The sequence below is a fragment of the Panthera tigris genome, chromosome D2, assembly GCF_018350195.1.
Source record: "Panthera tigris isolate Pti1 chromosome D2, P.tigris_Pti1_mat1.1, whole genome shotgun sequence".
NCBI lineage: Eukaryota > Metazoa > Chordata > Mammalia > Carnivora > Felidae > Panthera > Panthera tigris.
The window spans coordinates 60,157,444-60,171,800 of record NC_056670.1 but is presented as its reverse complement, the minus strand read 5'-3'; the positions used below and the strand labels follow the sequence as shown (position 1 = coordinate 60,171,800).

At 55.3% G+C, this 14,357-nt stretch overlaps 1 protein-coding gene across 3 annotated transcripts in view; it reads right to left on the bottom strand.

Moving 5' to 3' along the window:
• Positions 1-1,789: 1,789 nt before the first annotated feature.
• SUFU (SUFU negative regulator of hedgehog signaling) overlaps positions 1,790-14,357 on the bottom strand; it is a 116,989-nt gene continuing 104,421 nt past the window's right edge. For 2 of the 3 annotated variants that reach the window (XM_042961185.1, XM_007080288.2), the window contains exons 11-12: positions 7,451-7,519; positions 1,790-5,021 (exon numbers count right to left, since the gene is read on the bottom strand). In XM_042961185.1, coding sequence (XP_042817119.1) covers positions 4,932-5,021; positions 7,451-7,519 — 159 coding nt within the window. In that variant the 3' untranslated portion in view covers positions 1,790-4,931. The remainder of the gene's footprint in view (positions 5,022-7,450; positions 7,520-14,357) is intronic. The other variant, XM_042961186.1, reaches the window with a different exon arrangement.

The window sequence follows — 14,357 nt, the reverse complement described above, 5'->3', positions numbered from 1 at the left end:
TGGTTGCCCCTCCCAAACCACATCCTGACCTGCCCCGCCCTCCCCCCTTCCCCCCTGCCCCCCTTCTTCCCCCCTGCCCCCCCTCCCCCGGCCCCCAGCCTCCCCGCTGCTGTATTGGGACAGATCTCTCCCTTTTCCTGCCCTGCGCCTCAATCCCTCACCCCCACCCTGGTCTCCCCACCTCCTCTGGGCTGCAACCTGTAGCTGCCTCAGTGCCTGGCAGGCTGCACTGAGTCACTTCCAGCTTGCATTCTCCTTCTGGTCAGGCTAGTTTGGCAAATCTCCCAGGCTCCCTAGCCCCATGGCTCTGGAGCCTGTGGGTTCCCCACAACCCAGGGCCCCTGAACCCCATCCCACCCCCTGCCCCCCCAGATGGGGCAGAGCGACACCTGGAGGAATGTACAGGTCTTTTGGAAGCTACATTACGTAACACATGGCAGATTTCTAGGGTGGGGTCTCTGATATAGGCACAGGAGCCTCTTTCCAGAAATAACCACAGCCTAGTGCTGTCTCCTGGAACTACCTAAACACAGAATCTTGCAATTCTGTACTCTCTGGGGCAGGAACTCTCTGGCCCTGGGTCCTTCTAGGTTGGTCAGATGAGGAAGATTAGATAATCACCCCCCAACCTCCAAGGAGAAAAGAAAAGGGGAAGGGGTGTGGCCTGGGCCGCCCTGCGCTTGTCAGCCTGGCTCCAGACCCTCCCAGCTCCCTTGCTCTGACTGCCAGAGTGACTGAGGGCCCCAGACAGGACCTGCCCCACTGTTCCAGGGGCCAGCCACAGTTCAGTAGGAGTTCACAGGGAAGGAGTACTGACCTCGGCTTGGGGAAAGTCCCCCAGATACAACTGGTTCTCAAAGAGGACAGGGAGTCCAGTCCCTTCATAAGAAATGACACCCTTTGCCCCCTCCCTTCTCGTGATCCCCCCAGGACTTCTGCCAGTAGCTCCAGCAGAAGCCTCTGGGTGCTACGGCTCCATCCTGAGGACCAGAAAAAAGGCCCTGCTGTCCTCCCAGACAGACAGCTAGGCCTAGCAGGAAGGGAAAGAACACGTGAAGGCCCAGAGCAGTCCTGCAGGTTCTGGGTACCCTGTCTGGGTGTGGATCCTCTCCTTTCTGCCTCTGAGGTCCCAGGCTGTTGTCTTCTCCCCACGGGCACTGGGCTCTGTTGTTCCATGCCAGGCCCCGAAGAAACAGGAGCCGGGCAATCCACGGAAGGAGGATCCATCACCTCCTCACCCAGGCCACAGGAAGGGAAGGCTGGCTTCTGTGTCGCCCAGTGGGTGTGATGGCTCTGAGGCTGCCCCCTCCAAACTGCTATCAGGCAGTGGGTTAGGAGGCTGAACTTAGATGGTTAGGGGAGTGGCTGTCTCCTGGCCCTCGCTGGAAGGGACACGAGGACTCTAAAATGGGAGGTAAGGAAGGCCCACCTTCCCAAGGGGAAAGGGCTTTTTGGTGAGAGGAGGGCAGAAGGGGAATAAAGAGGGTCTTGACCCACCCACTCATCTCCCCAGACCTGTGCCTTGCACCTACCCCCACGACCTTAGAGGAATTTAAGACCAGTGAAAAGGAGCCTGTCCCTGCAAAGTCATTTCTGCATGACTGAAGAGTCACCAGCTGCGTGATCCTGCTCCTTGGCACCCCCACCACTCCCGACAACAGTCTTCTGGGGCCTTCCCCCATCCTGGCTTCTTCTAAGTGGCTGCGTCCAACCCACCCCCTCTACCAGGGCCCCAGGCTTTCCGCTCCCCTACTCCAGGCATCCAGAAAGGAGCACAAGATCCAGGCACTTCTGCAAATATGTTTAATGCACTTAGATTACACAGAGGAAGAGGGAGCAAGAAGGAAACGACATCTAAGTGAGTCACCCAAAAATTCTTACAAAAGTCCCAAGCTGGCTGCAGCCCCCAGGAACCGAGTCACAATTGACATTAGAAACTAATATAAAATTTTACAAAAGTCTGCTCACTGCAGCATTCAGGTACTTATACAAAAGGAGGGCTCTCCCTACAGGGCTCCTGTCTTGTAACAGGTACCCAGGTACCTCCCCTGGCATAGAGGACCTGGAAGCCAGAGAGGAAAGACCACCAGATAAAAAAATACAGTCAAGGGAGTTCTCTACTGGTCTGCCCCATAGGGGCACCAACCTTCAGGGTTTTTTCCCTGCTCTCAACTCAATCTCAAAACCCAGTCCCAAGACCCTGTGTTTATTTTTTAAAATGCTCTAGCCCTTTAGACTCTCCCCAAGGCTTCCTGGTTCCTGCCCTGAAGGCTTGCCTTTGGAAGAGGAAGAGAAGGGCAGGAAGAGGCACCCAGCTCCCTGGCCAGACCTGAGACCTTGCATGAGCCGCTCTACCAGTCAGAATGACAGCTGGGTCTGTGGTCCTCTTGTAGCTCACACTGGACCTGAGAAGTTCCAGAGTGTACCATATGTACGTGGAAGTCCAACTGCATGGGGGAGCCCCTTCCTCTCAGAAGCTTTAGCCACAGGGACCTGGAGGGAGGGACTGGGCAAGCCACAAGGAAGCCTCTGAAAGGTGCAGATTTGGGGAGGGAGGCTTCTTACCTCCCCAACTCACTATGTCAGGGCTCCCAAAGAGCTGCAGGGAGGGAAAGAGGCATTTAATGAGTACCCACCATATGCCAGGTGCTATGCTGGGCATGCTACACGGTCGGCCTCACTTGGTCCTCAGTGAGGGTCCCTTCTCCCCAGCCAGAAGCTCAGTAGAGAGTCCCCCTCCCAGAGAAACCTCTGGAAGGCCAGGTCAGAGATGGTGTATGCTCTGCTACTCCACCAGAGCCAATGCACTGTAGGGAAAGGAGATGGACACCTGGCCTCAGCCGGACCTTGGAGGTTCCTGACATCATGGGGCAGGAAGGGGCCACAGGCTTCAGGCTCATTGTCTCAGAGCTCACCTGCTTCCCGCCTGCCTCCCATACTGATGACAAAGCTTAGCCCAGAAAATACCCTCCTCCCCATCAGCCAAACCAGACAGGAAGAGGCAGGTCCCCAGAAGGAAAGAATTTGTGGAGAGGCAAGGTCAGGGTGGCAAGGAAAGGAGACAAGCTAAGGGCACCTCTCTGGCCATGAAACATCAGATGACAAGAGCTTCAAAGGCAGTGATTCTATGGTGCGCGAAGGCCAGAAAAAATGTCCTTTTGGAAAAGTCCTTGGAGCAGAAGGCACAGCTACTGCCAACATCAGGTCCAAAGGAGCTTCCTCTTCATTGGTGGAGGCCTGGAGCCTATCTTTCCCCCTACTCCAGGCTGATCTACCTTGAAGCTCTGAGTCTGATGGAGTTAACTGAGTAGCCCTGAGGGTATGTGCAGAGAAGCAGCCAGGCCCCAGTGGTCCCTTGGAGGTCCAGATCTTGCTCCCTGGAGGGCCTGGCCACTGCCCTCATGACCCCTAGAGGCAGCTCTTTGGCTGAATCTCTCATCAGAGGGGTCCTGCCCCCCATGGGCCTCCTATAGCACTATGGTGGTGCCCACGTGTGTATGGCAGTGCAGATGGGGCAGTGCGTGGTCCTATTAGGTCCCCGACAAGACAAAAGGAGTTTGCTTTGGAAAGGCCTGAGGGGTGATCTTGAAATAGCAGTCCCTAGAGTCGGAGGTAAGAGGGCACGAAAGGGGCTTGTTGATTCCAGGTCAGAAGTGGGAGATAACCCAAGAGGAACCCTAAACCCACGGGCCAGAGATTGGTCTGTTTCTGGGAGGAAGACCATGAGTTCTGCAGTAGGGGGGCAAGAGACAATGAGAGGCCAGGATGCAGGGAAAGAGACCCAGGGAAGGAAATGGGGAAGGAAAGACGAGAAAAGAATGGATGCAGGGAGGAGGAGGGCGGCAGAGTGCGGTGTTTGCAAAATCAAAGTGAAGGACATGTTGAGAAGTTGATTTTTTCCATTTTTAATATGCCAGAGTCCTGCAGCCTGGAGGCTGGGAGGCCCAGGGGATGAGGAAATGGGACCGGACTGGTCAAAGAGCTGGAGACCTAGGCCCTGAGGGGCAGGTGGGGATGGTCTACGCAGTGCTGGGCCTCACCCTCTCAGGCGAGCCTGGCTGGGTGGACAAGGCCCGGAAGATGGGGCCGGGGCTACCAAGTCTCTGAGACCCTGGTGGTCCTTGAACTCTGCCAGGGGCCTAGTCCACTTGAGAACAAGCAGCACGTCCTCCTGGCCCCAGCGAAACTCGGCTGAAGGCTGCATGGGGGCGGAAGTCAGCTCTCCCCCTGCCCCAGGCTCCACCAGGCCCAGCTGGGAAGAAAAGCCTCTCTGTGAAGCTGGCTCCTCTGGGCCCTGGGCTGGCAGGCGGACACCGGCACCTTCTCTGGTGGTGGCTCAGGGAGGGCGAGACGGCCCTAGGCCCCTGTCCTAGAGAATGAGAAAGTTCATCTGGGAATAAAGTTCTGTTTAAAAAACATTATATACACGGCTTCTGGACATCTTTGAAGACCAATAAAATACCATCCGGTTTCTACAAAATAAAATAAGGAGGAAGAAAAGCAAACACGGCCGGAGGAGCTGTTCCGTGGCCAGAGGAGCTTGCCTACCAAAGGCTTCCCAGAGCAGAACTGGGCAGGGCACACACGCGGCCACTCCACTCCCTCGTGCTGGACTGCGTGGCAGGGGATAGGTGAGGATGAGGCCTGTCTCCACCTAAGGGCACATCGAAGGTCCAGAGTCAAATCTCAAACCACAGCCTGTGGCAGCAGCTGGAGGGGAAGGTTTGCATTTGCCGGCTCCCAGCCCAGGGGGCTTGGCTGGCTGGGGGGTGAGGCCCCTGAGCTGCAGGTGAGGCGGGGGTGCGGTGGCTGCGCAGTCATCCTCACACTTGTCCTTTTATTTGTGGGAATCTCTTTTACGCAGTTGTTATACTGGAAGTCACCGGGGAGCAGCTGGGCTCTCCCTTGGCCCCTGCAGGGCCCAGCCCAGGCTAGTGCAGTGGACTATCGAACACCACGTCGGGCAGAATGGAGACTTTCAGCTTCTTTTCAGGCCAGCTGTACTCTTTGGGAAGTTTGAACTGTGGAGGGAGCAAGCACAGAGCCAGAGTGCACACAGTTAGCAGAACTTACTGCCTTCTTTCCAGGCTGCCTAAAGAGAGGCCAGGGCCCTCACCCATGCTCTGTCCCCCAGGTGCTGGGGGCAAGAGAGGCCACTGGTTGCCTGGCTTCAACTGCAAATGCTATTCCCAGGTGGGTGGCTGGGGTCAAGCTGCTGGAGTTCGGTGACCCCTTCTTTCCCCTTGCCCTGCCAATAATTAACTGGGGTTGGAGGAGGCATGTTTTCTAACTCTTTCTTGACTGTGCTGACCTCCCTCCAGCTCACTTCCTTGGTTCTGCCTCCGGCCACAAGCATGTAAGGAATCTGCTCCCTGAGGCCCTGGGGCTGGGGGGATGGGGGGCAGGGGGAGGGTGCAGATGATACAGGGAAGTGGCTTGAGGTCTGGAACTTTGTGGTCCTGTCCCTGCCATGGCTTCTCTTCCAGAGGCTAGTGCAGAAGGACCCTGGAACCTGCCCTCTGTGCCCTTGGCCAAAGGGTCCAAAGGGAAGGAGGCCCTGGCTTGGCCTCAGTGGGAGCAGGGGAGCAGGACAAGGGTGGCTGGAGGTGATTTCTTGGGCCTGGTGCATCCCCATCCTGCTCTCCTTGATTCAAGCTCATCTGTTACCCAGGGTTACCAGCCTGAGCATGGTGCCAGCGGAAGCCAAAGAGAGTCCAAGTTCTTCCTACCCCAGCCCAGGAATCACGGATTTGCTTACACTTTTGTTTCTCCGGCTTCTGTTTAGGGTAGGGGAAAGAGGCTGATACATCTTATTCCCTCTCCAGGACCTTGCATGTGGTCTGGTACACAGCTGGTGCTCACTAGATGCTCACTGACTTGGAAACTGGGTCTGCTGTTTATGTCTCCTACTGTCCCAGGGCTAGGTGAGAAGTCAGCCCAGCCTGGAAAGGTGGGAAGAACAGGGCCCTCAGCCTGCCTAGAGCTGGGGCTGGAAGTGGACAGGCCTAATACTTCCTGGCTGGCCCCCTCTCCCTTCCTCTGATGGGGGACTTGTCCAAGCCAGGACCAAAGTGAGTGGAGAGTGGGGCAGGATGTGGGGACAGCCTCTGGACAGAGAAGCAAAAAAAAAAAAAAAAAAAAAAAAAAAAAAAAAGTCATTTTTAGTGACCTACTTTCCTAAGCTCCCCCTGGCTCCTGTCCCTCCTGCCTGGACTGTCCCCCTCCTACCCCTTCAACACCCAAGCTCAAAGCAGCAGTCTGGCACGGTGCCATCCTAGTGCGACACGGCCTCTCCGGAAGCACTTCTGGGCAGCTGGCTCTGGTCTGAGTGAATAGGAGCCAGGCCTCAGGGACCGGTGACTTGTGGGGGTTGATTGGCTGGCACAGACTGGGTGCTTGGTGACTTTGGAATGTATAAATGAGTTAATTTATCAAGCCACATCCCAGAGGGCAGAGGTGACCTCAGGTTCTGAGGAGTTCCTGTCCACCTGGAGACCTGGATAGGACAGTCTCACCCTGTGTTCTCTCCTCCACCTGGTGGACATCAGAGGCCACCATGTCCTGGCTGATACGGCCCTGGGAGCCCTGGCAGCTGTAAACTCCAGCCCTGGCTGAAATCTAGCCCCTGTATGGCCTCCCTCTGGCTTGAAAGCCTGGCTGCTGGGAGGTGAAGGAGTTCTCCCCCAAACACACTTCCCGGCAGAAAGGCCAATAGAAGCATCTGTCTGTCTCTCGCATAGGCAGAGGAGGGCCCTCCAGAGGCCTGGCTAGGTTGCTAATGTTCCACTAACCTATGGGGCATTGAGGCCAGGAAGGCTCAGATCCCACTGGGGTGCAGCTTAGTAGGAGGCCGGGGGAGGGGACGGGACTTTCCAGGATGAGGTAAGTCCCTGCAAATGAGGATGCCAGGAACAAGGAAGAAAAACAAAGGGGATTATGGGCTCCATTCATGTACCCCAGATGAGTAGCCAGGGAAGGCACAAGCCCCCACCTGGCCTGCCAGCTCCTCCTGCTGGAAGAGGCAGACCAAGAAGGGAGAGCTCATGGCTGGAGAAGGAAGGAGGCTGGCTCCTGGGTGGCCTGAGGCGAGAGCAGGAGTCCCTTACTGCCCACCAGAACTCCCCAGTGGAATGTTCTCTGGCAGCAGGCGTGGGCTTTCTGTTCAGAACCTGCCAGGGAACAGCAGGGGCTGAGGAGAACCACTAGCCCAAAGGCCCTGGCTGCCTCTTCAATGAGGTTCTCGGAGCCACCTATTTGGACAATTTGCTGGGTGTCCTTATGGCAGCTGGGGTGGGGCAGGGGGTGGTGGGAAGACAGAAATAAAGCTGTTTAACATCTCCAGGGTCTCCTTTCCAGCCTATCCCCACACCTTGGAGACAGACAGACGGAAAGACACACACAGGCTCCTGGAGACTGGAAGCCGCTGTTAGAGAGAATCAAACAGGCTTACTTCCTCTGGAGAAGTCAAATCTTCTAAGTCCTCCAACATTTTCTCTACAAACTCTTCAGTCAACAGAATCTGGGAAGAAGGCACAAGACAGGCTTTTATTATTATTTCTTAATATATGGTCTTTTTGCCAACTGCCAAGCTGTGGATCTTTCTTCTGGCCACGGAGGAGATATGAGCCCGTGGTGGATCTGTTCTAGGGACAGAGGGAAGTGCTGGAAGCCTATCCCTGACTGTCATTTCCCCCCAACTCCCACCAGCCTGCCATATCAAAGGGACGAGGACAGTGAAAGAGGGCTGTCACAGGACAACGGGGAAGCAAGGTGCAGGTACGTGGGAGAATGGTACTGCCGGTCCCCAGAAGGGACAAAGGAAAGGGCAGGAAAAGAGCCTGTTTGGCAGTTCGGGCCCCCTGCACGAGGTAGTGCAGCAGAGGGGAAACAGAAAAGCTGATGACTGGGGAACGGAGATTGCCAACCATCCTCCGTGCCCAACTGGGCTCACATGTTCCTCTTTACCCCCCACTTGGTAGGACAAAAGAAATCTGTTTGGATTTGGAATACAAGCCTCGTCTGGAATCTAGAAATGCCCCAGAAGGTACATCCAAGAATGTGTGAGCCGGAGAATTTGCAGATTATGCACCAATCTCTCTCATTTTACAGATGGGAAAGGGGCTCTCAACCTGTTTCCCTCCGCAGTATCCACATCTCAAGCTGGAAGCTCCCAAACCCCTGCCCTGCTGGGCTCACTCAGCCACTGAGCTCTCCAAAGCTTCCTTCGAGAAACTTCTCCTCCAAGTCACCTCCCAGCTGTCCCACTTCACTGCTCTAGTCTGATGCCTTGTCACTTCATGCTTTGATGTTCAGGACAGCCTGGCCCCACTACTCAGCTGGCACAACCACTACCCTCACAGGCCTTCTTCAAGCTGGTGGGCCATTTCCCCAACTGGCTCAGGCTGGCTCTGCAGAGCTAGGCCAAGCTCACACCAGGCCTGCACCACAATGGGCCCAGGCTGAGGATGTCTTTCCTCTTCCCAACCTGACTCTCTCTTCCACCCTTTTCCTTCCTGTGCTGGTCCAGGAGCCTCCTGGTCTCCACACCTGACCCTTCCCTACCCTCCAGGCTGTGGCTCCACCTGCCTCTGTTCTGCCTCCTCCAGCAAACTCTGAACACCTTGGGTGAGGCACAGAGGAAGAAGGACAATGGGGTGAAGACCAAGGTGAGTGACTCTTCTGAGGGAAGCCCCTTTAGAAGGATGGGGATCGAGAACTTGAGAAAATACCCTTCAGGTTTCCCCTGGGAGTTGTCCACTCTGGGAAGAAGAGAAGTTTCAATATTTGGAACACAGTCAGCTTGTGAGATGAAGTAAAATGGCAGAGCAGTGTGGGAGAGCAGCAAGCAGGGTTGCTGGGGACCACAGAGGACGGAGGGCTCCAGAGGAAGGAAGTTGATGGCCTGGAGGTGGGAGCGAGGAATGAGAAAATGACCCCGAGCGAGCAAACCACCTCTGGACCAAGCACTGTGTTGACTGCTCAGTGTATCTTATCCCCTTCAGTCTCCTCACAGATGAGGAAACTGAGGCACAGACAGGTTATGTAATTTGCCCAATGTCACGTGGCTTGTGCATGGCTGAGCTAAGACCATATCCCAGTCGTGTCTGGACTCTAAAGTCATCCCTGAAGTACTGGTCTTCCCCCCACAACATTTACACATTTATTCATTCTTCCACTCATCTGCCCATCAATCTGTTCAATCCCACAGCATTCCCTGGGTGCCTCTGCTAGGCCTGGCCCTGGGCGGAGCCCCAGAGACATAGGCATGAAAGCAGTCTACACTCTACCTGGACATGCACCCTCTCCTGGTTGACAGGGAGCCAAAGGACATCCTCCCAGGCTGCAAGCCCACAGTCAGCAGCAAACCGGCTCTGACCATTGGCTCCCATCTCACCGAATTTTTTTTTTTTTTCTTCTGTTTGAGGAGCTCAGGCCTCAGGTGAGGGCAGAGACCAGATTTAAACAGGCAAAGTCAGTGGAGAGAAATGCCCACTTGGGGTGGGGGTGGGGCCCTCCCACCCACATTCTTCTTCCAAGTGCACCTTGAGCACTCCCAGACTCCAGGGACTCTTTCCTAATCACACCTCAGTCTTCCCACTGCCAGGGCCCATGCCCCTCCATTATCCCAGGGTCCCCCCCTCTCAAAGTCCAGAGTTTCCCTACCAGTTATCGCCAGTCTGCGGGAGGAGTACAAAAGTCACATTCATGGTTTTGGCATTTCCGGGGCTTGCTGCCATCTCTGCAAATGCTAGCACAAACACGAGCATACCTAAAACCCAATTACATTACAATGGCTCCAGTCTGGGCCAGGCCGGGCTGATTTCTAAGCCACAAATAATCTGGAGGGAGGGACTTTCTGCCAGAAAGGTAAATAGGTCTGGGACTATAGTGCTGGGCTGAGGTGGAGGGGAGGGTTCACCGGGACTGGACCACCCAGTGAGACACCAAAGAGCCATTTTTCGACAAAGGGAAAGGCAACCCCACTAACGTGGAGTTCCGTCCCAAGCCAGTTCCTGCGACAAAGGTCTGGAATAGGTGGGGGAGAGAGGGTACGCTATGGTGGCTTTTAGCAGAACAACCACCAAGCGGGTACCCTCTGTGTGTGGACTCATTTTATACCCGGCTGGCGGAAGGGATGGCAAGACCAGAAAAGGGGACAAACCCTAGTTACTCCTCAATTTTCACTTTTGGTGCTTTGCTGGTTCCTGCTGGAAACTTCACATTATTTTAAAAGAATTAAACAGAGAAAATTATACATAAGATCTGCATGATATTAAGGGTGACATTCCCTGCAAAGAAACACGACAGACTGTCATAGCTGCAGGCAGCTAATTTAATTTTCTTTGGGAGTTAAACCTTAGAAGCTTGGATTGAACAAGCAGGCCCTGTTCTTTGTATATTTCAGACCTGGAGCTGAGAATGGTAACAGATCTTATCCACAGGACACTGGAGATAGACAACTGTGACGGAGCAGCTCCTGGGCGCTCTCATGAGCAACAGACTCGCCGTTGTGATGCAACTGTGGGAAAAGCCTGCGATGCTACGCTTGGGGCTCTTGAAGCTCACTGGGTCCCTGTGGAGCTGCCTGGCTCTGCCACAAATGAAAACAGGATGGTTATGATGACAGTGGCAATGATAACACCACCAGTGGCAGAAGCAGTGGTGCCTCCTCCATGTGCGGGGCACTGGGCTAAGCGCTTGACTGGTATTGTTTCACGGAACCCTCCTGGCAGTCCCGCAAAGGCGGTAACTATCGCCCCCATTTCGCAGACGAGCCGGTGTCGAGAGGAGACAAGGCTCCTGGACTTTAGAACAGTGATCTGACCTCATGGTGGTAGAGGATACTCTTTTTCCTGTCTGGAGAAAATACCTCAATTCTAGAAGCCTTGTTTACTCACGGCTAACTCTTCTCTCTCTCCTCTGAAAGGGGAGGTAAAGGTGACTTTGGCTTCTACCGATGGCCTGGAAAACCAGCCATCCTAACCCCAGCCAGACCTATATCTCCTCGAGAAGAACAACCCTGATTAGCTCAAGACGGCTGAGTACCATAGACACCCAGCTGCTCAAAAATTGAGTTGGCCAACTGGAAAGGAAGGCAAACCATGTCCAAAGATGGTTTCCAAGTGGGAACAGCAAGGCAAATTTCCAGGCCAGCTTAGTGAATGCATACATAAGGGAACATTTACTCTAACCCAGAAAAGAGCAGTAGAAATAACAGTAATAATACTGAAAATAACAACAGCACTCAGTAACACGTGCAGTCCCCATGAGCTGGGCATAAAATGCTTAGGTTTCTGTATAACCAGCCCTTGGAGGCAGGAGGCTCTCTGGTGAGAGGAGAAAGCTCCCACCAACCAATCTGAACAGCAAACTCCCCTGGCAAGCTTCTGAAAATATGAAGATGCCATCCAGACCTTCAGTATTGGAATATCCTGGCAAGGCCAAGGCATCTGCACTTTTGAGACACCCCAGGGGATCATGGGTGGGAAATACCCAGGCTCACAGGGGAAGGGGGTTTGGGCGCAGGCTTAACCAACAGGGGTGAGGTGGTGGCTGCAGCTTCAACACCTTCTATTTGGCCAAGATGTGAGGGGAGCAGTGGCTCCCTGCTCCCCACTACCAACCCCCACTGTTGGTCAGAAAGGGGGCTTGGGATCCAGATGGCAGCTTACTCCACGTGCTCACACCAGGTGCCTTAGGACAACCTGGCTGGCTGGTGATGAGGGAGGGGTGTCAATAATCTCCCAATTCCCCAAGCCCCAGCAAGGTCCAGAAGGAACCCAAAAAGTGATCTTTCATGGGGCCTGCCCTGGGCAGGCCCTGCTGTGCCGCAGACAGGAGCCCAGCTGCTGCAGATCTGATTCAAACGTCTGTGGTTGGTGCTATTTCTGAGTCTGCAAACAGCGTTGACAATGCCCACTCCTTCCCCTTGATACGACAATCCACACTTTGTCCGGGGCCCTGTTTGCTCTTCGTGTTGACACGTTGTTCTTGCTTCCCAACAAGTTTGGCTTTCTTCTTCCCTCTCTTTCCTTCTCTCGGAGGCGGAAATGTGTTGTTTACAGGGTAAGGCCTGCCAAGGAGCTGCTCTGGCACCCACAATGGCCGAGGAGGAGGCAGGACGAGGAAGCAGTCCGGTCTGTGTCCACCCCCCTCCCCAGACTCCAACAGGCCAGACGAAAGCCGGAAAACAGCCTGGAGACCCCCCAGGCTTGGGGGCAGAGGTGTGTGTGGCACACACTCATTTCCTGTTCTCAGTGGGTGGTGAGAAGTTGGCTTTGGTGGCCAGGAGCAGGCTCAGAGCCCTCCTGCTCTGGTTGCCGGCTTGTGAGGGCAGAGTGGGCCATCACAGTCTTCTCCTAAAGGGAGGGTGCTGTACTCCCCAGGCACAGTGCTAGGATTTAAACCCTGATGGGTGTACCCTGGGACAGTGAGGTCCCCAGGACGGCAAACGTCTCCAGGGAGAACAAGTTGTGGCCGGGTTTACCAGAAGAAGGAGAAACAGTAGAGGCACCGGAGAGGAGCTGCCCAGGGCCTGGGCCAGGGACTGCCAAGTGTCTTCCACACAACGTCCAAATGGGTGGATGAGGACAGAAGGCGGGGGCTTGTCCAGAGGACAGTGGTGAGTCAGCCACTGGGCTAGGACGAGAGCCCAGTAGTGATTCCCAAACTTGGCCTGGAGCGGTGAGCCCACTCAGAACAGCAGCTGGGCATCGTATCCTGAGGCCGGAGCCTCCCATCAGGGCTGGCAGGGAACGGCTGGGAATGGGGGCTCCACTTGGGTGAACTATCAGACACCACACAGCTGAGAAAGCATTGCAGGGCCTAAAAAAATATTCTCATATTTGGTGATATGACCTCCATGTGACCTCTGGGGCTGACTTCTCCCCCCTTCAGATCAACCCTGGCTGGGGATAGACGAACGACTCAGTTCTGGGCTGGGCTCCTGCTCAGAAGACTAACAACCCAATGTTGACAGCCTCAAGGGAGAGAGGCTTGTTAAAGCTACCGGGATGTGGAATGCTGGGGGAAGGTGTGCAAGAGAGGATGCTGGCATGCCTCCCCCAGGGCCTGGAGACCCTCCTGAAAAGCTCTGGAGCTGGCTGACAGGCTTTACAATCTCCACGAGGATGAAAACAGCAGATGGTAGGGCAGATGGAGTCAAGGTGTTGACCTCCGGAAACTGAGAAGCCTATGGAATTGGTGCAGGATTCCTGACTCTCCAGCTCCTCCAGGAAGCAGGGAGTGTCCACTGAGCTCACCCTGGGGTTGCAGACGGCCCTGCCTTTCTCTGGGCTGGGGCCTTGACTTTCCTGCGGCTGGAGAGTGGGGGAAGGGGAGGAGCATAGAGGGTAGGTGCAGGCCCAGGAGAAGGTGGGTGTGGAGGCCTGTGTGGGGCCACTCTGCACACTCCAGTGAGGGCCCAGATTCCCTCACCTTCTGCCTTTTCCTCTCAGCCTCTCCTTTGTCACTCTTCCCCCATGTGGGGTGTCTTTGCCATGCCTTTTCCCCAAGAGATAACAGGCCCGGGCTGGTAGCCAGAACAAGGTGCCAAGGCTGGGAGCAGGGCTTCCAAGGCTGTTGAGGCTGATGTAAGAAAGTTATCCCAGCCCCTCCCCATTCAGCTGGGATCAACAGGGAGAGTTCAAGCAGCAGCCAAGAAAACAGAAGTCTAGAGCTCTTCACGTTCTTGGGCCTGCCGCATTCAGCTCCTTCCTGCTCCTCTGTCCCTAACAGGCCTGGCACACAGAGGCCAACGAGACACCCCAGATCCTGGGAGCACGCGCAAGAGATGCCTGCAGCGGGGGGCTGTCCTCTCTGTGTTGGGGAACTCCCTCCAGAGGGGCTTGGGGCCCTTCTTGGTCCAGTGGAGAGGCCCCTCTTCGGTAATGAGCCTAATCCCAGGCCTCCAAGAGGTCCTGCAGACTCCTGGGGAGACAACCAACCCCAGAGGGAGCCCCAGAGGCCCACAAGTAATTACAAGCCCAGGTTCCCACAAGCTAGGCAGCTGCCTGTGACCACAGTGGCAAGACCCTAAAGGGGAAGGCGAACTGGCAGTCAGATGCAGAAAGTGCTGACTGCTTTGAGGGCAGGGAGGAGAGCTGTTTGGGTGTTGGCTCCATGGCTGAGGACTGGCGGACGGAGAGTGGGGGGTACGGGCAGAGGGTTTCCCAGGGCTCCTTAGGCCTGAGAATCCCCTTGGTGAGTGAGGGTGCAGGCTTGGGGAATGGGGCCCCAGCCAGCCTTCCTAGGAGCTCCCCTGTGAGCTGGCCCGTGCTGGACCACACTAATGAGCCCATAACACAGGCCTTTGATTAAGCAGCTCCCCAGCACAGCAACTTTATTGAAACATGCCG